Raw genomic sequence first — 23,066 nt, 5'->3', positions numbered from 1 at the left:
TGACGCCCCAGTGCCTTCCGTAGGCTCCGCTTCACTAGCCCCACCATTCTTTCGTACACTCCTCCCTGCCAAGGTGCGAAGGCGGTTGTGAATTTCCAGGTGATACCCTGGCTGGTGAAGTAGTTGGCAACACCAGGGTCCGTGGCGACTGTGCTCCACAGCTGGTCGAGCACACCACTGGCTGCTTTGAATTGCGATGCGTTGTCTGAATACAACAGGCGGGGTACCCCTCTCCTGGCCACGAATCTCCGGAAACAGGCAATGAACTGAAGCGCTGTCATATCAATGACCCACTCGAGATGCACAGCACGTACCGCAAGACATGTCAAGAGGCAAACCCAGACCTTGGATGTTGTAGTGCCATCGGCTTGCTTCACCAGTATCGGACCAAAATAATCGAGGCCAACATACTCGAATGGGGCTGCTGGAACCACTCGTTCCTTCGGTAGGGCTGGAGGGGACGGCAGCTTGTACGGTGGTCCTTCATGCCTGCGGCAAACGGTACAATTTCGGAGGATGGAACGAACCGCTCGGCGGCCCTGCGGCACCCAGAAGTTGAGTCGCAAATGGGCTAGCGTATGGGCTGTGCCGGCATGCAAGAGGCGGCAGTGAACGTCAGTAATGACGAGTCGGGTAAGCCGGTGAGTAGCTGGTAAGAGAGCCAGGGCCGGATGACCAGCCAATGCAAGTCGCCCATGACAAAGTAGTAGGCCGTGATCATCAATGGCGACGCCAAGTTGTCCGCGGATGGGGCAATGGTTGTTGGTTGCGAAGCTCTGGAACACATCAGCAAAGCATTCAAGCTGAGCCATCCGAATGAGTACAGCTAGAATGAGACGCCGAGAGGCCGCATTGAGATGCGAAGATGAGGCTAGAGCGGTCAGCAATGAACAGAGGAGGGGGTGAGTGGTTCGTAGGCGAGACTGACTGACCGGCAACAAACGGGACCAGAGCCGCTGCTGGATGAAGTTACAGACGTAGAAGCTGATGCGAATAAGTCACTCTAGCGATGACACCCGGTCACAGATAGTGGTGGCGATGGCAGGCCGTGACTGGGGGAATGCTGTGGCGATTAGCGTGGCACCATGCAACACCTTCGGTCCACGAACCTCAGTAGCAGCAAGTTCCATAACGTCAGGTGTGACGACTAGTTTCTGTGGCCACTGGGAAGGCTCCTGAAGAAGCCAGCGTGGACCCTTCCACCAGAGTGTGCTAGCTGTGAGTTGCTCCATTGTCTGAGGGCGTGTCGCCAAGTCGGCTGGGTTATCCAAGGTTGGTACATAGCAGTACGAGATTGACGTGTGGGAGCGCAACACCCTAATTCGGTTCTGGACAAAGGTTGACAGGTCACGTCGGGAGGCCAGCCAGTGGAGAACACACTTGGAGTCCGTCCATAACGTTGTGGACGAGATCGGCAGATGAAGTTGGTCATGGAGAAATCGGGATAGTCGAGCACCGATTGTCACACCAAGTAACTCCAGACGCGGGATGGTCAACGAAGCAGTGCCGCCTGCATCGAGTTAGGGCATCGGAGCCAAGCGCAACTTGCTGTAGATGAGTCCGCTGTGATGCACCTCACCAACGGAGATCCGTAAATACGCAACAGCAGCATATACCTCGGCTGATGCGTCTGTGAAGATGTGTAGTTGAACATCTGTCGCGGTGGCAACCGGACCACAGAGTCGAGGGACAGGTAGTGACGTAGCGGTTGACATCATAGTCGAGATAGCTGCCCACCTGTCGGCCAGATGTGCTGGTAGCGGCGAGTCCCAATCAAGCTGAACTTGCCATAATTCTCTCAGGAGGAGTCGGGCCTGAAGAGTGATGGGTAGTAGCAGGCCAAGCGGGTCATACAGGCTAGAGAGACCGCTCAGGATAGTGCGCTTGGTGACAGGCTGAGACGGACACCGCAGCATCTTACTCTCTGGGATGGTAAGAACATCGGCATGTGTATCCCAGAGGAGACCGAGAACCTTGGTGCGACGGGAGGTGAGAAGATCATCTTCAGGGAGAGCGGCACGAACCACGGCCGAGCTGCTGGTCCATTCACGTAAGTTCATTGACGCCTCGGCAAAGATACTCTTGGCCTGGTCGTGGACGGGCAATGCTTCTTCATCGGTCCGGACACCAATGACAACGTTGTCGACGTAGATATTCCTGGCAATCGTTTCAGACAATGGCGACGGGTGGCGCTGTAGGTGATGGCGGATTGTGGCTTCCAATAGAAATGGGCTAGCAATTACACCAAAGGGCATTCTGCAGAACCGGTAAACCGCAAGGTTGTCCTTGGTCAGGTGAGGATTCGTAGCATCCCTGAGCCAGAGAAAACGTGTCACATCGCGGTCTTCCTTCCGGATACGCAGTTGAAGAAACGCCTTCTCGATGTCAGCAACAATGGCAACGTTGTAGCACCGAAAGCGCAGGAGCATACCACAGAGGTTGGGCAGACGGATAGGGCCCCGGTGCATGCATTCGTTCAGGCTTTTCGACTGCTTCGTTGTCTTCGCCGAGGCATCGTAGACAATGCGTAGCTTCGTGGTCTGTTTCGACGGCGTTATAACTGGCTGATGGGGCAAATAGTGCTGTGGCGTGCCCGTAGGCGGTGGGTTCGCGACAGGCTCGATGATCCCCAGGTCAACTTGCGATTGGATGACCTTGTCGTACTGCTGTCGGAGGTCGGAATCATTGGCTAAGCGACGGCACAACGTAGACAACCGGGCAAATGCGAGGCCATAGTTGGTTGGCAGGTCAGGTGGTTCCGATTTCCATGGCCAGGCCACTTCGTACCGGCCACCAGTGAACTGGATGTGGTCCTGGAAATGGCGGAGCGCCAGGTCATCAGCAGTGACGTCGGGGCAGTCGTGGATGCCAATCCGATCCAAATTCCACATCTCGGTCAGATTGGGTGTGAGTGTCGACCGCGGCGTGGAATCCATTACTTGGAGCTGATGGGAGGCAAGGCGTACAGCGGTGTGACACAGCAGTGTGGATGTTTGGCTGGAGTCATCATGTGACGGAGCATAGCAGCCAGTAAGGATGTAACCCAGACGCGATGGGAGGAGCAACAGACCCGACGGCAACACGATCCGGTCCTGTTGAATAATGCTCCAGAAGTAATCCGTGCCGATTAACAGGTCAACGGATGCCTTCTCAGATGTGTCTGGAAGGTTGTCAGCCAGACTAGAAGATAGCGACTGCAGGAACTGTCGGTCTTGATCAGGAATCGCACTGCGATGGACAGGGTCGGTGATTTTTGGCAGAACATGGGCTGTCAGAGGGAGCAGGGAGCCATCTTGCAGTGCCAGCTCGAAGTCGACAACATTGGCCTGTAGTCGCTGCGGCCCACTACTGGCAAATGTGGACACGTGCAGATACTCCGTACACCGAACAGGAAGTCCAAGTGACTCCGCGGCGGAACTTGTGAGAAAGGTACGTTGACTGCCGCTGTCAAGAAGTACACGAGCGGAAAGTGATTGCCCGCCATTGTGGAGTGTCACCTTGGCCGTCTGCAGGTAGACGTTAGCAGTAGAGACACCGTGACCGGAAGCTACAGTGGTGGGGCTTCCCGGAGGATCTGAAGCGTGCTCTGGCTGCTGACTACCGAGGGGAGGGTTGTGGACAGCAGCTTGAGTGGTATGCTGGCTAGCGAACAGTGTTGTACAAATAGACGCGTGGTGGCGGTTGGTGATCTGACAGTGGCGGCATGTCCGTGCCCGAGTGCAAGCAGCAGCTTGATGACCCTTGCCAAGACACCGGAAGCAGCGTTGTGTCTTGAGAAGCTGGGCCTTGCGGGTTTGCTCTGTGCCATACGCCAGACAGTCATCATGACCGTGGTTACCACCGCAGTAGACGCAGGGTGAGCGAAATCCAGAGGGCTTTTGTGATGCACTTGAGTGACGCAGCTGTGAAGGGGCCGGCGAGGTTGTTTGCTGTTGCGCTGCTGACACCAATAGAGCACTTCCGCTAGCAACATGATCAGATACAGCGGTCATCGGGTGGTCGGAAAAGCTGGAGCGTTGTTGGGCACACTCATGCAGGGTGACGTACCGTTTGAGAGCCTGCATCAGTGTCTTGACATCCCACCCCATTGAGGCTTCAGAAAGAGGACGCCACTCCTCCAGCTTGGTGGTCACCTCGAGGGGGAACTTCGACAGGATCTGCTGGCTGACCAGGTTCTGACCACGGAGGTTTTCGCCCTGTGCCTCCAGCTGTCTGAGGAGGTTGTGAACGGTCTCCTGCGTGACCTTGATAGACGCCAATTGGGAGGACGATGGAGGGAGTTGTTGCAGGTGTCGGTAGAGCTTGGTGACGATGACCTCCGGCTTCCCATACTCCTCCCTCAGGGCTTGCAGGGCGATGGGATAGTTGTCGTTCGTGACCGCTAAGCCTGCAATCAAGCGGTTCGGTGGACCGCTTAACGCTGTGCGCAGATATGTGAACTTGGACACATCCGGAAGTGGCTGGGCGTCTACAGACGCAGAAAACATGTCCCAGAATGCGGGCCAGGAAAGTGTGTCACCACTGAAGGTGGGCACGGTCAGCTTCGGCAAGTGAATTGCTGTCACTGCTGGTTTGGCAGATGGTGGAGGAGGAGTGGCACTCGTGGCGGCACTACCCCCAGTTCGCACTGAGGTACCAGGCACCCTGGAAGAGGGTGATCGCTTCGGTTTACGAGATGTCCCGCCAGAAGACCGAGTGCCGGCGGAACTGGAACTGGACCAGTCGGAGTCACTGTCTGTATCTGATACGGGATCGGGTGTCATGGGAATGCGGAAGCGAACATTCGGAGACGGGACGACTGGAGTGGCTGGAGAGCCAGTAGCATGGACAGGACTAACAGCAGTCACAGGAGAGCTCGCAGGAGCGGAAGGTGGACCCTTGGAGTGGACCACCACTGCTGATGGGCTGAAGGATTCGCTGGTCAAGGCAGCGGCTGGGGACGTCGTGGGGGAGGGTTGTGGGGCACTGGATCGACTCGAGTTGGCGATTGCCTCCAGTTCCGCATCTGCTGTGGCGAGTCCGGACGGGTTCTCCCTCTGTAGAACGGTACGTGCGTCCCTCAGGACTTCCAGGTCATCGTCGAACTCGAACTCCCACTTGTCGAGTTGCTCCAGGCGGTCCTCAACATCCGAGGAAGTCGCCTGTTCGGTCAGATCGCGGATTCTAGCCTGTGTGGCATTGATTTCAGCTGCAAGGCGTTCAGCCTGCTGCCAATCTCGTAGCAGGTAGTGTGGTGATGGAGCGTCTTTGGCAAGCTCCCGGGTTAAATTGTGGCGAAGGCGTGTGAGTCGTCGCTTCGTGTTTGCCCTACACTTTACGAGCTGGGCGATAGTCTCCATCACTCTGGTCGGAATTTACTAAATAAACTAAGGAAAATCTCTGGTCACTAAAGCACCATGTCGAAAGATTAGAATTCCCAATCTCTCGATTTATCAACACAGGTCACAAGTCCGATCTCACCTCTACAGGTGGCACACATCATAGGACAAATGAGTCTGTAGTAATCGCTCTTTCCAGAATAATACTAGAGAACAACAAAACTGAAAACCACTCGTGTCCAAAAAGAGCAGCATCACCCACCCCCGTGGGAGAAGAAAAACACATTCGCAAAAGCGCGCCAAACTGTGCTGCATGCACGTGCCTTGACAAGTACATGTACAGTCATGCATACGTGGGCCAGAACAAGTCATACAAAGCACGGGAACGTGGGCATGGAACTAGCGTTTTGTACTGAAACAAGAACAGGCACAAACATGATACAAATCGCGCGACAAGGTCGCCGCGACACTCCAGCCGACCGGGAATGTATACTGGGAGGTAACTTATAGAGCATAAGCAATGCAGATACACACGCACACACACACACACACACACACACACACACACACAGCAAGCAGTTTAACAGGCATACAGAGAGTTTTATGTGCTTGTGAGGTCACTGCCAATTGGACCAAGCACCACTTAATCCTCACACTTTGACACGGTCAAACTTATCAGGCGTGTGGGATGTGTACGTGCAGCAATGATACAGCTGTCCACTTTGCAATATTCTGCCGGGCCTTGTCAGCTGCCGCACGAGTTGGTCGCTGGGGGTTGTCAGATGCTGGTGCAGTAACTGGCACCTCACTTGCAGTTTCCGGGAGTTCCGTTGGGACTTGGCGACACTCAAGGCCGTACAATTTGCATACTGGTCGATTGACCTCCTTGCCTGTGCTGGTTATAATGCGGGCAGCCCGGACGGCGCCGTCGGTCTGGCTCTTCTCTAGTGCGACAACACGGGCCAGCTTCCACATGCATCTTGGAGCCGTCTCTTCGTCAACGAGGACAACTTCGCCCACACTAGGTTCCGGTGGGGGTTTGGGGCAATGTTGCCGTTTGGACGTGTGAGCCATCCGCTCTTGGAGCACTTGGAGGTAGTCTGTTCGCCACAAGCTCCAGAACAGTTCGCTTTGGGTCTGCCTGTGACGCCACTCGGTGAGCAGGGATAATGCCGGGTCGGTACTTGGAGGTGTATACTCGGGGTCATCCAGCGCAGTTGAAAGTGGCAGAGCAGCTGGACGACTTCCAAGGAGGAAGTGAGCAGGAGTCAGTATCTCGACATCCCTGCCCTCGTAGTCGGCGGTGACGGAGGTAAGGGGTCTGCTGTTGACTTCCGCTTCGGCTTCAGCTAGAAGAGTGGCGAGCTGATCAAGACGGAGGTGCTGACGCCCCAGTGCCTTCCGTAGGCTCCGCTTCACTAGCCCCACCATTCTTTCGTACACTCCTCCCTGCCAAGGTGCGAAGGCGGTTGTGAATTTCCAGGTGATACCCTGGCTGGTGAAGTAGTTGGCAACACCAGGGTCCGTGGCGACTGTGCTCCACAGCTGGTCGAGCACACCACTGGCTGCTTTGAATTGCGATGCGTTGTCTGAATACAACAGGCGGGGTACCCCTCTCCTGGCCACGAATCTCCGGAAACAGGCAATGAACTGAAGCGCTGTCATATCAATGACCCACTCGAGATGCACAGCACGTACCGCAAGACATGTCAAGAGGCAAACCCAGACCTTGGATGTTGTAGTGCCATCGGCTTGCTTCACCAGTATCGGACCAAAATAATCGAGGCCAACATACTCGAATGGGGCTGCTGGAACCACTCGTTCCTTCGGTAGGGCTGGAGGGGACGGCAGCTTGTACGGTGGTCCTTCATGCCTGCGGCAAACGGTACAATTTCGGAGGATGGAACGAACCGCTCGGCGGCCCTGCGGCACCCAGAAGTTGAGTCGCAAATGGGCTAGCGTATGGGCTGTGCCGGCATGCAAGAGGCGGCAGTGAACGTCAGTAATGACGAGTCGGGTAAGCCGGTGAGTAGCTGGTAAGAGAGCCAGGGCCGGATGACCAGCCAATGCAAGTCGCCCATGACAAAGTAGTAGGCCGTGATCATCAATGGCGACGCCAAGTTGTCCGCGGATGGGGCAATGGTTGTTGGTTGCGAAGCTCTGGAACACATCAGCAAAGCATTCAAGCTGAGCCATCCGAATGAGTACAGCTAGAATGAGACGCCGAGAGGCCGCATTGAGATGCGAAGATGAGGCTAGAGCGGTCAGCAATGAACAGAGGAGGGGGTGAGTGGTTCGTAGGCGAGACTGACTGACCGGCAACAAACGGGACCAGAGCCGCTGCTGGATGAAGTTACAGACGTAGAAGCTGATGCGAATAAGTCACTCTAGCGATGACACCCGGTCACAGATAGTGGTGGCGATGGCAGGCCGTGACTGGGGGAATGCTGTGGCGATTAGCGTGGCACCATGCAACACCTTCGGTCCACGAACCTCAGTAGCAGCAAGTTCCATAACGTCAGGTGTGACGACTAGTTTCTGTGGCCACTGGGAAGGCTCCTGAAGAAGCCAGCGTGGACCCTTCCACCAGAGTGTGCTAGCTGTGAGTTGCTCCATTGTCTGAGGGCGTGTCGCCAAGTCGGCTGGGTTATCCAAGGTTGGTACATAGCAGTACGAGATTGACGTGTGGGAGCGCAACACCCTAATTCGGTTCTGGACAAAGGTTGACAGGTCACGTCGGGAGGCCAGCCAGTGGAGAACACACTTGGAGTCCGTCCATAACGTTGTGGACGAGATCGGCAGATGAAGTTGGTCATGGAGAAATCGGGATAGTCGAGCACCGATTGTCACACCAAGTAACTCCAGACGCGGGATGGTCAACGAAGCAGTGCCGCCTGCATCGAGTTTGGGCATCGGAGCCAAGCGCAACTTGCTGTAGATGAGTCCGCTGTGATGCACCTCACCAACGGAGATCCGTAAATACGCAACAGCAGCATATACCTCGGCTGATGCGTCTGTGAAGATGTGTAGTTGAACATCTGTCGCGGTGGCAACCGGACCACAGAGTCGAGGGACAGGTAGTGACGTAGCGGTTGACATCATAGTCGAGATAGCTGCCCACCTGTCGGCCAGATGTGCTGGTAGCGGCGAGTCCCAATCAAGCTGAACTTGCCATAATTCTCTCAGGAGGAGTCGGGCCTGAAGAGTGATGGGTAGTAGCAGGCCAAGCGGGTCATACAGGCTAGAGAGACCGCTCAGGATAGTGCGCTTGGTGACAGGCTGAGACGGACACCGCAGCATCTTACTCTCTGGGATGGTAAGAACATCGGCATGTGTATCCCAGAGGAGACCGAGAACCTTGGTGCGACGGGAGGTGAGAAGATCATCTTCAGGGAGAGCGGCACGAACCACGGCCGAGCTGCTGGTCCATTCACGTAAGTTCATTGACGCCTCGGCAAAGATACTCTTGGCCTGGTCGTGGACGGGCAATGCTTCTTCATCGGTCCGGACACCAATGACAACGTTGTCGACGTAGATATTCCTGGCAATCGTTTCAGACAATGGCGACGGGTGGCGCTGTAGGTGATGGCGGATTGTGGCTTCCAATAGAAATGGGCTAGCAATTACACCAAAGGGCATTCTGCAGAACCGGTAAACCGCAAGGTTGTCCTTGGTCAGGTGAGGATTCGTAGCATCCCTGAGCCAGAGAAAACGTGTCACATCGCGGTCTTCCTTCCGGATACGCAGTTGAAGAAACGCCTTCTCGATGTCAGCAACAATGGCAACGTTGTAGCACCGAAAGCGCAGGAGCATACCACAGAGGTTGGGCAGACGGATAGGGCCCCGGTGCATGCATTCGTTCAGGCTTTTCGACTGCTTCGTTGTCTTCGCCGAGGCATCGTAGACAATGCGTAGCTTCGTGGTCTGTTTCGACGGCGTTATAACTGGCTGATGGGGCAAATAGTGCTGTGGCGTGCCCGTAGGCGGTGGGTTCGCGACAGGCTCGATGATCCCCAGGTCAACTTGCGATTGGATGACCTTGTCGTACTGCTGTCGGAGGTCGGAATCATTGGCTAAGCGACGGCACAACGTAGACAACCGGGCAAATGCGAGGCCATAGTTGGTTGGCAGGTCAGGTGGTTCCGATTTCCATGGCCAGGCCACTTCGTACCGGCCACCAGTGAACTGGATGTGGTCCTGGAAATGGCGGAGCGCCAGGTCATCAGCAGTGATGTCGGGGCAGTCGTGGATGCCAATCCGATCCAAATTCCACATCTCGGTCAGATTGGGTGTGAGTGTCGACCGCGGCGTGGAATCCATTACTTGGAGCTGATGGGAGGCAAGGCGTACAGCGGTGTGACACAGCAGTGTGGATGTTTGGCTGGAGTCATCATGTGACGGAGCATAGCAGCCAGTAAGGATGTAACCCAGACGCGATGGGAGGAGCAACAGACCCGACGGCAACACGATCCGGTCCTGTTGAATAATGCTCCAGAAGTAATCCGTGCCGATTAACAGGTCAACGGATGCCTTCTCAGATGTGTCTGGAAGGTTGTCAGCCAGACTAGAAGATAGCGACTGCAGGAACTGTCGGTCTTGATCAGGAATCGCACTGCGATGGACAGGGTCGGTGATTTTTGGCAGAACATGGGCTGTCAGAGGGAGCAGGGAGCCATCTTGCAGTGCCAGCTCGAAGTCGACAACATTGGCCTGTAGTCGCTGCGGCCCACTACTGGCAAATGTGGACACGTGCAGATACTCCGTACACCGAACAGGAAGTCCAAGTGACTCCGCGGCGGAACTTGTGAGAAAGGTACGTTGACTGCCGCTGTCAAGAAGTACACGAGCGGAAAGTGATTGCCCGCCATTGTGGAGTGTCACCTTGGCCGTCTGCAGGTAGACGTTAGCAGTAGAGACACCGTGACCGGAAGCTACAGTGGTGGGGCTTCCCGGAGGATCTGAAGCGTGCTCTGGCTGCTGACTACCGAGGGGAGGGTTGTGGACAGCAGCTTGAGTGGTATGCTGGCTAGCGAACAGTGTTGTACAAATAGACGCGTGGTGGCGGTTGGTGATCTGACAGTGGCGGCATGTCCGTGCCCGAGTGCAAGCAGCAGCTTGATGACCCTTGCCAAGACACCGGAAGCAGCGTTGTGTCTTGAGAAGCTGGGCCTTGCGGGTTTGCTCTGTGCCATACGCCAGACAGTCATCATGACCGTGGTTACCACCGCAGTAGACGCAGGGTGAGCGAAATCCAGAGGGCTTTTGTGATGCACTTGAGTGACGCAGCTGTGAAGGGGCCGGCGAGGTTGTTTGCTGTTGCGCTGCTGACACCAATAGAGCACTTCCGCTAGCAACATGATCAGATACAGCGGTCATCGGGTGGTCGGAAAAGCTGGAGCGTTGTTGGGCACACTCATGCAGGGTGACGTACCGTTTGAGAGCCTGCATCAGTGTCTTGACATCCCACCCCATTGAGGCTTCAGAAAGAGGACGCCACTCCTCCAGCTTGGTGGTCACCTCGAGGGGGAACTTCGACAGGATCTGCTGGCTGACCAGGTTCTGACCACGGAGGTTTTCGCCCTGTGCCTCCAGCTGTCTGAGGAGGTTGTGAACGGTCTCCTGCGTGACCTTGATAGACGCCAATTGGGAGGACGATGGAGGGAGTTGTTGCAGGTGTCGGTAGAGCTTGGTGACGATGACCTCCGGCTTCCCATACTCCTCCCTCAGGGCTTGCAGGGCGATGGGATAGTTGTCGTTCGTGACCGCTAAGCCTGCAATCAAGCGGTTCGGTGGACCGCTTAACGCTGTGCGCAGATATGTGAACTTGGACACATCCGGAAGTGGCTGGGCGTCTACAGACGCAGAAAACATGTCCCAGAATGCGGGCCAGGAAAGTGTGTCACCACTGAAGGTGGGCACGGTCAGCTTCGGCAAGTGAATTGCTGTCACTGCTGGTTTGGCAGATGGTGGAGGAGGAGTGGCACTCGTGGCGGCACTACCCCCAGTTCGCACTGAGGTACCAGGCACCCTGGAAGAGGGTGATCGCTTCGGTTTACGAGATGTCCCGCCAGAAGACCGAGTGCCGGCGGAACTGGAACTGGACCAGTCGGAGTCACTGTCTGTATCTGATACGGGATCGGGTGTCATGGGAATGCGGAAGCGAACATTCGGAGACGGGACGACTGGAGTGGCTGGAGAGCCAGTAGCATGGACAGGACTAACAGCAGTCACAGGAGAGCTCGCAGGAGCGGAAGGTGGACCCTTGGAGTGGACCACCACTGCTGATGGGCTGAAGGATTCGCTGGTCAAGGCAGCGGCTGGGGACGTCGTGGGGGAGGGTTGTGGGGCACTGGATCGACTCGAGTTGGCGATTGCCTCCAGTTCCGCATCTGCTGTGGCGAGTCCGGACGGGTTCTCCCTCTGTAGAACGGTACGTGCGTCCCTCAGGACTTCCAGGTCATCGTCGAACTCGAACTCCCACTTGTCGAGTTGCTCCAGGCGGTCCTCAACATCCGAGGAAGTCGCCTGTTCGGTCAGATCGCGGATTCTAGCCTGTGTGGCATTGATTTCAGCTGCAAGGCGTTCAGCCTGCTGCCAATCTCGTAGCAGGTAGTGTGGTGATGGAGCGTCTTTGGCAAGCTCCCGGGTTAAATTGTGGCGAAGGCGTGTGAGTCGTCGCTTCGTGTTTGCCCTACACTTTACGAGCTGGGCGATAGTCTCCATCACTCTGGTCGGAATTTACTAAATAAACTAAGGAAAATCTCTGGTCACTAAAGCACCATGTCGAAAGATTAGAATTCCCAATCTCTCGATTTATCAACACAGGTCACAAGTCCGATCTCACCTCTACAGGTGGCACACATCATAGGACAAATGAGTCTGTAGTAATCGCTCTTTCCAGAATAATACTAGAGAACAACAAAACTGAAAACCACTCGTGTCCAAAAAGAGCAGCATCACCCACCCCCGTGGGAGAAGAAAAACACATTCGCAAAAGCGCGCCAAACTGTGCTGCATGCACGTGCCTTGACAAGTACATGTACAGTCATGCATACGTGGGCCAGAACAAGTCATACAAAGCACGGGAACGTGGGCATGGAACTAGCGTTTTGTACTGAAACAAGAACAGGCACAAACATGATACAAATCGCGCGACAAGGTCGCCGCGACACTCCAGCCGACCGGGAATGTATACTGGGAGGTAACTTATAGAGCATAAGCAATGCAGATACACACGCACACACACACACACACACACACACACACACAGCAAGCAGTTTAACAGGCATACAGAGAGTTTTATGTGCTTGTGAGGTCACTGCCAATTGGACCAAGCACCACTTAATCCTCACACTTTGACACGGTCAAACTTATCAGGCGTGTGGGATGTGTACGTGCAGCAATGATACAGCTGTCCACTTTGCAATATTCTGCCGGGCCTTGTCAGCTGCCGCACGAGTTGGTCGCTGGGGGTTGTCAGATGCTGGTGCAGTAACTGGCACCTCACTTGCAGTTTCCGGGAGTTCCGTTGGGACTTGGCGACACTCAAGGCCGTACAATTTGCATACTGGTCGATTGACCTCCTTGCCTGTGCTGGTTATAATGCGGGCAGCCCGGACGGCGCCGTCGGTCTGGCTCTTCTCTAGTGCGACAACACGGGCCAGCTTCCACATGCATCTTGGAGCCGTCTCTTCGTCAACGAGGACAACTTCGCCCACACTAGGTTCCGGTGGGGGTTTGGGGCAATGTTGCCGTTTGGACGTGTGAGCCATCCGCTCTTGGAGCACTTGGAGGTAGTCTGTTCGCCACAAGCTCCAGAACAGTTCGCTTTGGGTCTGCCTGTGACGCCACTCGGTGAGCAGGGATAATGCCGGGTCGGTACTTGGAGGTGTATACTCGGGGTCATCCAGCGCAGTTGAAAGTGGCAGAGCAGCTGGACGACTTCCAAGGAGGAAGTGAGCAGGAGTCAGTATCTCGACATCCCTGCCCTCGTAGTCGGCGGTGACGGAGGTAAGGGGTCTGCTGTTGACTTCCGCTTCGGCTTCAGCTAGAAGAGTGGCGAGCTGATCAAGACGGAGGTGCTGACGCCCCAGTGCCTTCCGTAGGCTCCGCTTCACTAGCCCCACCATTCTTTCGTACACTCCTCCCTGCCAAGGTGCGAAGGCGGTTGTGAATTTCCAGGTGATACCCTGGCTGGTGAAGTAGTTGGCAACACCAGGGTCCGTGGCGACTGTGCTCCACAGCTGGTCGAGCACACCACTGGCTGCTTTGAATTGCGATGCGTTGTCTGAATACAGCAGGCGGGGTACCCCTCTCCTGGCCACGAATCTCCGGAAACAGGCAATGAACTGAAGCGCTGTCATATCAATGACCCACTCGAGATGCACAGCACGTACCGCAAGACATGTCAAGAGGCAAACCCAGACCTTGGATGTTGTAGTGCCATCGGCTTGCTTCACCAGTATCGGACCAAAATAATCGAGGCCAACATACTCGAATGGGGCTGCTGGAACCACTCGTTCCTTCGGTAGGGCTGGAGGGGACGGCAGCTTGTACGGTGGTCCTTCATGCCTGCGGCAAACGGTACAATTTCGGAGGATGGAACGAACCGCTCGGCGGCCCTGCGGCACCCAGAAGTTGAGTCGCAAATGGGCTAGCGTATGGGCTGTGCCGGCATGCAAGAGGCGGCAGTGAACGTCAGTAATGACGAGTCGGGTAAGCCGGTGAGTAGCTGGTAAGAGAGCCAGGGCCGGATGACCAGCCAATGCAAGTCGCCCATGACAAAGTAGTAGGCCGTGATCATCAATGGCGACGCCAAGTTGTCCGCGGATGGGGCAATGGTTGTTGGTTGCGAAGCTCTGGAACACATCAGCAAAGCATTCAAGCTGAGCCATCCGAATGAGTACAGCTAGAATGAGACGCCGAGAGGCCGCATTGAGATGCGAAGATGAGGCTAGAGCGGTCAGCAATGAACAGAGGAGGGGGTGAGTGGTTCGTAGGCGAGACTGACTGACCGGCAACAAACGGGACCAGAGCCGCTGCTGGATGAAGTTACAGACGTAGAAGCTGATGCGAATAAGTCACTCTAGCGATGACACCCGGTCACAGATAGTGGTGGCGATGGCAGGCCGTGACTGGGGGAATGCTGTGGCGATTAGCGTGGCACCATGCAACACCTTCGGTCCACGAACCTCAGTAGCAGCAAGTTCCATAACGTCAGGTGTGACGACTAGTTTCTGTGGCCACTGGGAAGGCTCCTGAAGAAGCCAGCGTGGACCCTTCCACCAGAGTGTGCTAGCTGTGAGTTGCTCCATTGTCTGAGGGCGTGTCGCCAAGTCGGCTGGGTTATCCAAGGTTGGTACATAGCAGTACGAGATTGACGTGTGGGAGCGCAACACCCTAATTCGGTTCTGGACAAAGGTTGACAGGTCACGTCGGGAGGCCAGCCAGTGGAGAACACACTTGGAGTCCGTCCATAACGTTGTGGACGAGATCGGCAGATGAAGTTGGTCATGGAGAAATCGGGATAGTCGAGCACCGATTGTCACACCAAGTAACTCCAGACGCGGGATGGTCAACGAAGCAGTGCCGCCTGCATCGAGTTTGGGCATCGGAGCCAAGCGCAACTTGCTGTAGATGAGTCCGCTGTGATGCACCTCACCAACGGAGATCCGTAAATACGCAACAGCAGCATATACCTCGGCTGATGCGTCTGTGAAGATGTGTAGTTGAACATCTGTCGCGGTGGCAACCGGACCACAGAGTCGAGGGACAGGTAGTGACGTAGCGGTTGACATCATAGTCGAGATAGCTGCCCACCTGTCGGCCAGATGTGCTGGTAGCGGCGAGTCCCAATCAAGCTGAACTTGCCATAATTCTCTCAGGAGGAGTCGGGCCTGAAGAGTGATGGGTAGTAGCAGGCCAAGCGGGTCATACAGGCTAGAGAGACCGCTCAGGATAGTGCGCTTGGTGACAGGCTGAGACGGACACCGCAGCATCTTACTCTCTGGGATGGTAAGAACATCGGCATGTGTATCCCAGAGGAGACCGAGAACCTTGGTGCGACGGGAGGTGAGAAGATCATCTTCAGGGAGAGCGGCACGAACCACGGCCGAGCTGCTGGTCCATTCACGTAAGTTCATTGACGCCTCGGCAAAGATACTCTTGGCCTGGTCGTGGACGGGCAATGCTTCTTCATCGGTCCGGACACCAATGACAACGTTGTCGACGTAGATATTCCTGGCAATCGTTTCAGACAATGGCGACGGGTGGCGCTGTAGGTGATGGCGGATTGTGGCTTCCAATAGAAATGGGCTAGCAATTACACCAAAGGGCATTCTGCAGAACCGGTAAACCGCAAGGTTGTCCTTGGTCAGGTGAGGATTCGTAGCATCCCTGAGCCAGAGAAAACGTGTCACATCGCGGTCTTCCTTCCGGATACGCAGTTGAAGAAACGCCTTCTCGATGTCAGCAACAATGGCAACGTTGTAGCACCGAAAGCGCAGGAGCATACCACAGAGGTTGGGCAGACGGATAGGGCCCCGGTGCATGCATTCGTTCAGGCTTTTCGACTGCTTCGTTGTCTTCGCCGAGGCATCGTAGACAATGCGTAGCTTCGTGGTCTGTTTCGACGGCGTTATAACTGGCTGATGGGGCAAATAGTGCTGTGGCGTGCCCGTAGGCGGTGGGTTCGCGACAGGCTCGATGATCCCCAGGTCAACTTGCGATTGGATGACCTTGTCGTACTGCTGTCGGAGGTCGGAATCATTGGCTAAGCGACGGCACAACGTAGACAACCGGGCAAATGCGAGGCCATAGTTGGTTGGCAGGTCAGGTGGTTCCGATTTCCATGGCCAGGCCACTTCGTACCGGCCACCAGTGAACTGGATGTGGTCCTGGAAATGGCGGAGCGCCAGGTCATCAGCAGTGACGTCGGGGCAGTCGTGGATGCCAATCCGATCCAAATTCCACATCTCGGTCAGATTGGGTGTGAGTGTCGACCGCGGCGTGGAATCCATTACTTGGAGCTGATGGGAGGCAAGGCGTACAGCAGTGTGACACAGCAGTGTGGATGTTTGGCTGGAGTCATCATGTGACGGAGCATAGCAGCCAGTAAGGATGTAACCCAGACGCGATGGGAGGAGCAACAGACCCGACGGCAACACGATCCGGTCCTGTTGAATAATGCTCCAGAAGTAATCCGTGCCGATTACAGGTCAACGGATGCCTTCTCAGATGTGTCTGGAAGGTTGTCAGCCAGACTAGAAGATAGCGACTGCAGGAACTGTCGGTCTTGATCAGGAATCGCACTGCGATGGACAGGGTCGGTGATTTTTGGCAGAACATGGGCTGTCAGAGGGAGCAGGGAGCCATCTTGCAGTGCCAGCTCGAAGTCGACAACATTGGCCTGTAGTCGCTGCGGCCCACTACTGGCAAATGTGGACACGTGCAGATACTCCGTACACCGAACAGGAAGTCCAAGTGACTCCGCGGCGGAACTTGTGAGAAAGGTACGTTGACTGCCGCTGTCAAGAAGTACACGAGCGGAAAGTGATTGCCCGCCATTGTGGAGTGTCACCTTGGCCGTCTGCAGGTAGACGTTAGCAGTAGAGACACCGTGACCGGAAGCTACAGTGGTGGGGCTTCCCGGAGGATCTGAAGCGTGCTCTGGCTGCTGACTACCGAGGGGAGGGTTGTGGACAGCAGCTTGAGTGGTATGCTGGCTAGCGAACAGTGTTGTACAAATAGACGCGTGGTGGCGGTTGGTGATCTGACAGTGGCGGCATGTCCGTGCCCGAGTGCAAGCAGCAGCTTGATGACCCTTGCCAAGACACCGGAAGCAGCGTTGTGTCTTGAGAAGCTGGGCCTTGCGGGTTTGCTCTGTGCCATACGCCAGACAGTCATCATGACCGTGGTTACCACCGCAGTAGACGCAGGGTGAGCGAAATCCAGAGGGCTTTTGTGATGCACTTGAGTGACGCAGCAGTGAAGGGGCCGGCGAGGTTGTTTGCTGTTGCGCTGCTGACACCAATAGAGCACTTCCGCTAGCAACATGATCAGATACAGCGGTCATCGGGTGGTCGGAAAAGCTGGAGCGTTGTTGGGCACACTCATGCAGGGTGACGTACCGTTTGAGAGCCTGCATCAGTGTCTTGACATCCCACCCCATTGAGGCTTCAGAAAGAGGACGCCACTCCTCCAGCTTGGTGGTCACCTCGAGGGGGAACTTCGACAGGATCTGCTGGCTGACCAGGTTCTGACCACGGAGGTTTTCGCCCTGTGCCTCCAGCTGTCTGAGGAGGTTGTGAACGGTCTCCTGCGTGACCTTGATAGACGCCAATTGGGAGGACGATGGAGGGAGTTGTTGCAGGTGTCGGTAGAGCTTGGTGACGATGACCTCCGGCTTCCCATACTCCTCCCTCAGGGCTTGCAGGGCGATGGGATAGTTGTCGTTCGTGACCGCTAAGCCTGCAATCAAGCGGTTCGGTGGACCGCTTAACGCTGTGCGCAGATATGTGAACTTGGACACATCCGGAAGTGGCTGGGCGTCTACAGACGCAGAAAACATGTCCCAGAATGCGGGCCAGGAAAGTGTGTCACCACTGAAGGTGGGCACGGTCAGCTTCGGCAAGTGAATTGCTGTCACTGCTGGTTTGGCAGATGGTGGAGGAGGAGTGGCACTCGTGGCGGCACTACCCCCAGTTCGCACTGAGGTACCAGGCACCCTGGAAGAGGGTGATCGCTTCGGTTTACGAGATGTCCCGCCAGAAGACCGAGTGCCGGCGGAACTGGAACTGGACCAGTCGGAGTCACTGTCTGTATCTGATACGGGATCGGGTGTCATGGGAATGCGGAAGCGAACATTCGGAGACGGGACGACTGGAGTGGCTGGAGAGCCAGTAGCATGGACAGGACTAACAGCAGTCACAGGAGAGCTCGCAGGAGCGGAAGGTGGACCCTTGGAGTGGACCACCACTGCTGATGGGCTGAAGGATTCGCTGGTCAAGGCAGCGGCTGGGGACGTCGTGGGGGAGGGTTGTGGGGCACTGGATCGACTCGAGTTGGCGATTGCCTCCAGTTCCGCATCTGCTGTGGCGAGTCCGGACGGGTTCTCCCTCTGTAGAACGGTACGTGCGTCCCTCAGGACTTCCAGGTCATCGTCGAACTCGAACTCCCACTTGTCGAGTTGCTCCAGGCGGTCCTCAACATCCGAGGAAGTCGCCTGTTCGGTCAGATCGCGGATTCTAGCCTGTGTGGCATTGATTTCAGCTGCAAGGCGTTCAGCCTGCTGCCAATCTCGTAGCAGGTAGTGTGGTGATGGAGCGTCTTTGGCAAGCTCCCGGGTTAAATTGTGGCGAAGGCGTGTGAGTCGTCGCTTCGTGTTTGCCCTACACTTTACGAGCTGGGCGATAGTCTCCATCACTCTGGTCGGAATTTACTAAATAAACTAAGGAAAATCTCTGGTCACTAAAGCACCATGTCGAAAGATTAGAATTCCCAATCTCTCGATTTATCAACACAGGTCACAAGTCCGATCTCACCTCTACAGGTGGCACACATCATAGGACAAATGAGTCTGTAGTAATCGCTCTTTCCAGAATAATACTAGAGAACAACAAAACTGAAAACCACTCGTGTCCAAAAAGAGCAGCATCACCCACCCCCGTGGGAGAAGAAAAACACATTCGCAAAAGCGCGCCAAACTGTGCTGCATGCACGTGCCTTGACAAGTACATGTACAGTCATGCATACGTGGGCCAGAACAAGTCATACAAAGCACGGGAACGTGGGCATGGAACTAGCGTTTTGTACTGAAACAAGAACAGGCACAAACATGATACAAATCGCGCGACAAGGTCGCCGCGACAAGTGGAACTCACGTATTATGTACTCGGGCAAGATGTACACCCGGTGAGTATGTGCAGACATGGATTGTCTTGCCACAAGCATGCTGATAGATATGTACAGGCAGGGGTGTCGGACACGGTACGGTCACTACGGTGTTGACCGTGCCACATTTTGCCCAGTACCCCGTGAATCAGTAAAATACACTGATCTGGGATCTAATTTTCAAACTTTATCGGCCCAGCCGCCACTACCCCCATTGAGTAAATTGTACTTCAGATGGCTGAAAGTACCGCACTGAAATAGCTTCCAACAACCCTTACGGGGGTACTACACACGGTGGTAGGAAGTACAACTCTGTACATCCACCGGTGGGAGCATGTATGGCGTAGAGCTTGCCTAGAGTATGATGTTCTATGACATGTGTTGTTCTCTTACATTATGACAGCTACACATGACAACTACACATGACAGATGCACATGACAGGTGCACATTCGCAGTACAGGCATGATGGCAGTGCATTGCACTACTGCATGCAAGGCAGGCAGCCTGGCTTGGTGTCTCACCAAGTTGTACCAGTCATTGGAGCCATGTAGTTAGGAGTGCACTAAAAATGTTTTGAGCATTTCGATGTGCTGCACATTTTTTGCGGGTTGTTCATTCGTCCAGTGTTGCATGCTGTGGCCTTTTGTGTGCTCGGTGTGCGGCTGGTTGGGCTCCCTTACTTAGCTTTGAGTTCTTTTATTTCTTTGGGTTCTTTTCATTGTTTCGGGTTTTTTCTATTCTTTGATCATGATCGTAGGTTTGCCCGTGCAAGAGGCTTGACTTGACTCTTGACTCTGCAAGAGTATTTTGAATGGAGAGTACAGTCCTCCTCAGGGAAATGCAGTCGTGTCACTAAAGTTTGCAACTGACATCATTTCGCACCCGAGCATTTGCAGGTCTAGGGCTGTGTAATACCCGGCGCTTTCTTGACTGCCGCCACTGGATTTCATGGAGCAGGTCTGTATTTCTGATGTAAGTTCAGGTATATCTCTAGTATTCGAACCTCGACGTTACGGGCACATCCGTCCACTGGGGCACACTGTGGGTGATTCTTAGTGACAATATTGCCAACCACTGCCAGTTTGGGATGAAAAAAGTGCCGTCAAAATTAATGTCACATCTCAAACTCATCCCCATTGAAACGTATGTAGATGTACAGGCATTTCAGTCAAGCGCAGTGCTTTGTACCGGACTACACGGAGAAGTAAGATACGAGCGCAATTATTATTTTCCACTGTACAAGGGAAGGGTGTAGCCTAGGTCGTATTAGATTTGCTTTATAACAGTTCCACGCTGAAGACGCCGTTTCGCACACCTCACTAGGACTGTGAACTACTACTCACCGCGATAGTGAAGGGTGAAGTCGACCGTCACTTCACCAGCAGGATTGCCGACCCGCACTCGATACAGTCCGTCATCCCAGTAGCGCATAGCGGGCACGCGCTGTGTTAGTCGGTCTGACGATAGGTACGTCGACATTTCCGTAGCCCAAGAGGAGTTCCCAATCTGGAATTGCACAAAGAAAACATTGGCAAACGTCAGTGTAAAATTCCTCAAACACTTTTATCAGGCGGACATGCATGGCACCGGTTGTACACTGCACTCTGGGACAGCAGATGTTTCTCTTTTATTTACCTGGCTGTGTTTTCCGTAGCCATTACCGCTGGCAACTTACTCTGAACCAGAACATGGCTAAAGATTATCTTGCTGTTTGTCACAGCCATAGCATTACTGACAAGTACGGGGCATTTGAAAAGCAGAATCGATTTGAAGTTCGTCTGGAAAGTTCCTGAGCGGAAACACATCATAGCGCAACCCAACTGGACTGCCCAAGGACGGAGCCTTCCAACCTTGGCTAAGTTCCTGCCTCTTGTAATGAACTGAAAGAGTTACAGAAGTACAGATCATGCAGAGCGAGCAGTTCTTTCTTGTCTCGAACAAGCATAAAATGTTCTGACAAAGGAGGGAGAGCCAGTTGAGCCTGGCGCTGAGGACTGTTGCCCGCTAGGCGCTAGCGGAGCGCGTTCACACTATAATCATAGCAGAGGTTGCTTGGCTACGCTACCATGCTGCTTCACTTCACTTCAGTGCTTTGTGCACGCGGCCGTGGCGCATAATACTTCTTGAGGGGGAAAAGTTAGATTGCGCAGTGCAGTGTGGAGGTCAAAGTTCAAGAGTACAGACATCAGATAGACTAGCACAGGGCTCCGTCAGATTGATTTTCAGATCCCGCTCCCACTTTTGAGGGGCGCTGGTGGTGTTTGGGATGTATAAAACAGCATCTCTGTGCATAGAGTCAGCGCCGGGCGCAGTCCATTCCTGGTATAGAGGATACGGGCAGGGTATCTCATCGCGGCGCTGCCCCCATGGGCCATGATAACATTACAAACCGATAAGGAACTCTGGCACTGCTACTACTGAAGTATAACTATAAGGTTAGCTGGTCTTCAAGTCGATCACAGAGTGAACGTAGACCTCTCTATGTTGTGTGTGTGAATCCGGTTTGTGTATGTGTACATGTGCGCGGAGGGAGAGAAGAGTTGCTCAAATGGAAGGGGATAGCAGCGAATCTACAATGTAGGGTTTTCCGCAAGAGCGAGCAGTACCTTCAGGTTTATCCCAAGCAAAACCAGATGAAAATGGATGGCAAAACGCAGGTTGCAGCCGATCCCACATTCAAACTATATCTCCGCAGTGTACGCCAACCCAATGATACCTTTTCCCAGGTTATATTTGACACTGGTGCTGGGGGATCCCCTAGAGAAGTGGCGTTGATAATCATACGTGCTTCCTTCCTGATCTGCACAACTTGATCGGCAGCCACCGCTCCGACGCTTGCCAGCACTGAAACAGAACAAAAATAGAACGGCACACAGAACAGCATACAAGTGCTTGCGATTGTGGGATAACGACGTGAGGGAACACGCAGCTTAGTTTGTGCTCTAGAAAAGACACTAATCATCCAACTATACCATTGTGTTTCGGAGTTGACACAGGTAAAGTGTGAGAGAACGTTTAATTTAATAATGCCACCAAACAATAGGAAGAAAATTATAGCGATAAAACGAGGGACCCTGGCTTATGGCAAGCGATGCTCAACCTCTAAGCTATGGTAGGGCAAATTTGCTGTACAGGTGCAAGTGTCCTGCGTACCCAAGCTTTCACTTCGGTGCATTCCCCTTATTGACCGCTTCTTCTGCAGCTAGAAGAGATGCCAATGACTCCAATCCCACAGTTCTTAAATTGATGCAAGGATATCAATTATTCCCAAATTGGAAGGAAGGTAACTTTCCTCCCAATTCAAGGTGTGCTTCGAATTGCCTTCACTGTGACTAGTTGGAGCACACTGCTATACAGTATTGTACCTTGAATGTAAACCAGCCACAGATGCAGTCCAACTAACCTTGCACTCGAAGGTAGACGCTTCCCATGGCACTGTAACTCGCGTTCATAATTCTGTTCTTGGCTGTGCAGTTGTACCAGCCCTGGTCCGACCTGCTCCCATTCTGTATGGTCACTGCACTGCCGGTTACTGCCCCTGTAACAGCGGTGGGTGGCTGGGAGCTCAGCTCAGTTCCATTCGGAAGCGTCCAAGTAATCGCCGGCGCCGGACTGCCGTAGAAACGACATCGCAACACGGCGCTGGACTGACGCTCGTTCGAAACCGTTCGGTTAGAAGGTAGAAATTCAGGCTTCACTGTGGAGACAAGACAGAAGCTATCAAAGGTCTCGTGAAGGAAGTACAGAACAGCCAAGAGTGTGAAATAGGGATCAGGCAATACGGACACTGGCAATTATTGGGTTATCTATGCAGTACAGTACAAAATGTACACAGCATACTTTCGCGGCTTGAACAA

The 23,066-nt window shown here is 54.3% G+C and overlaps 1 protein-coding gene across 1 annotated transcript in view; it reads right to left on the bottom strand.

Moving 5' to 3' along the window:
* LOC135829935 (hemicentin-2-like) overlaps positions 1-22,973 on the bottom strand; it is a 73,242-nt gene extending 50,269 nt beyond the window's left edge. Inside the window, exons 1-3 of the mRNA XM_065342323.1 lie at positions 22,613-22,973; positions 21,926-22,053; positions 20,553-20,715 (exon numbers count right to left, since the gene is read on the bottom strand). Coding sequence (XP_065198395.1) covers positions 20,553-20,715; positions 21,926-22,053; positions 22,613-22,661 — 340 coding nt within the window. The 5' untranslated portion in view covers positions 22,662-22,973. The remainder of the gene's footprint in view (positions 1-20,552; positions 20,716-21,925; positions 22,054-22,612) is intronic.
* Positions 22,974-23,066: the final 93 nt, after the last annotated feature.

Source organism: Sycon ciliatum, chromosome 13 (assembly GCF_964019385.1).
Source record: "Sycon ciliatum chromosome 13, ocSycCili1.1, whole genome shotgun sequence".
Classification (NCBI taxonomy): Eukaryota; Metazoa; Porifera; class Calcarea; order Leucosolenida; family Sycettidae; genus Sycon; species Sycon ciliatum.
Note: the sequence above shows the minus strand (reverse complement) of the source record. Positions and strands in the feature narration are given on the sequence as shown.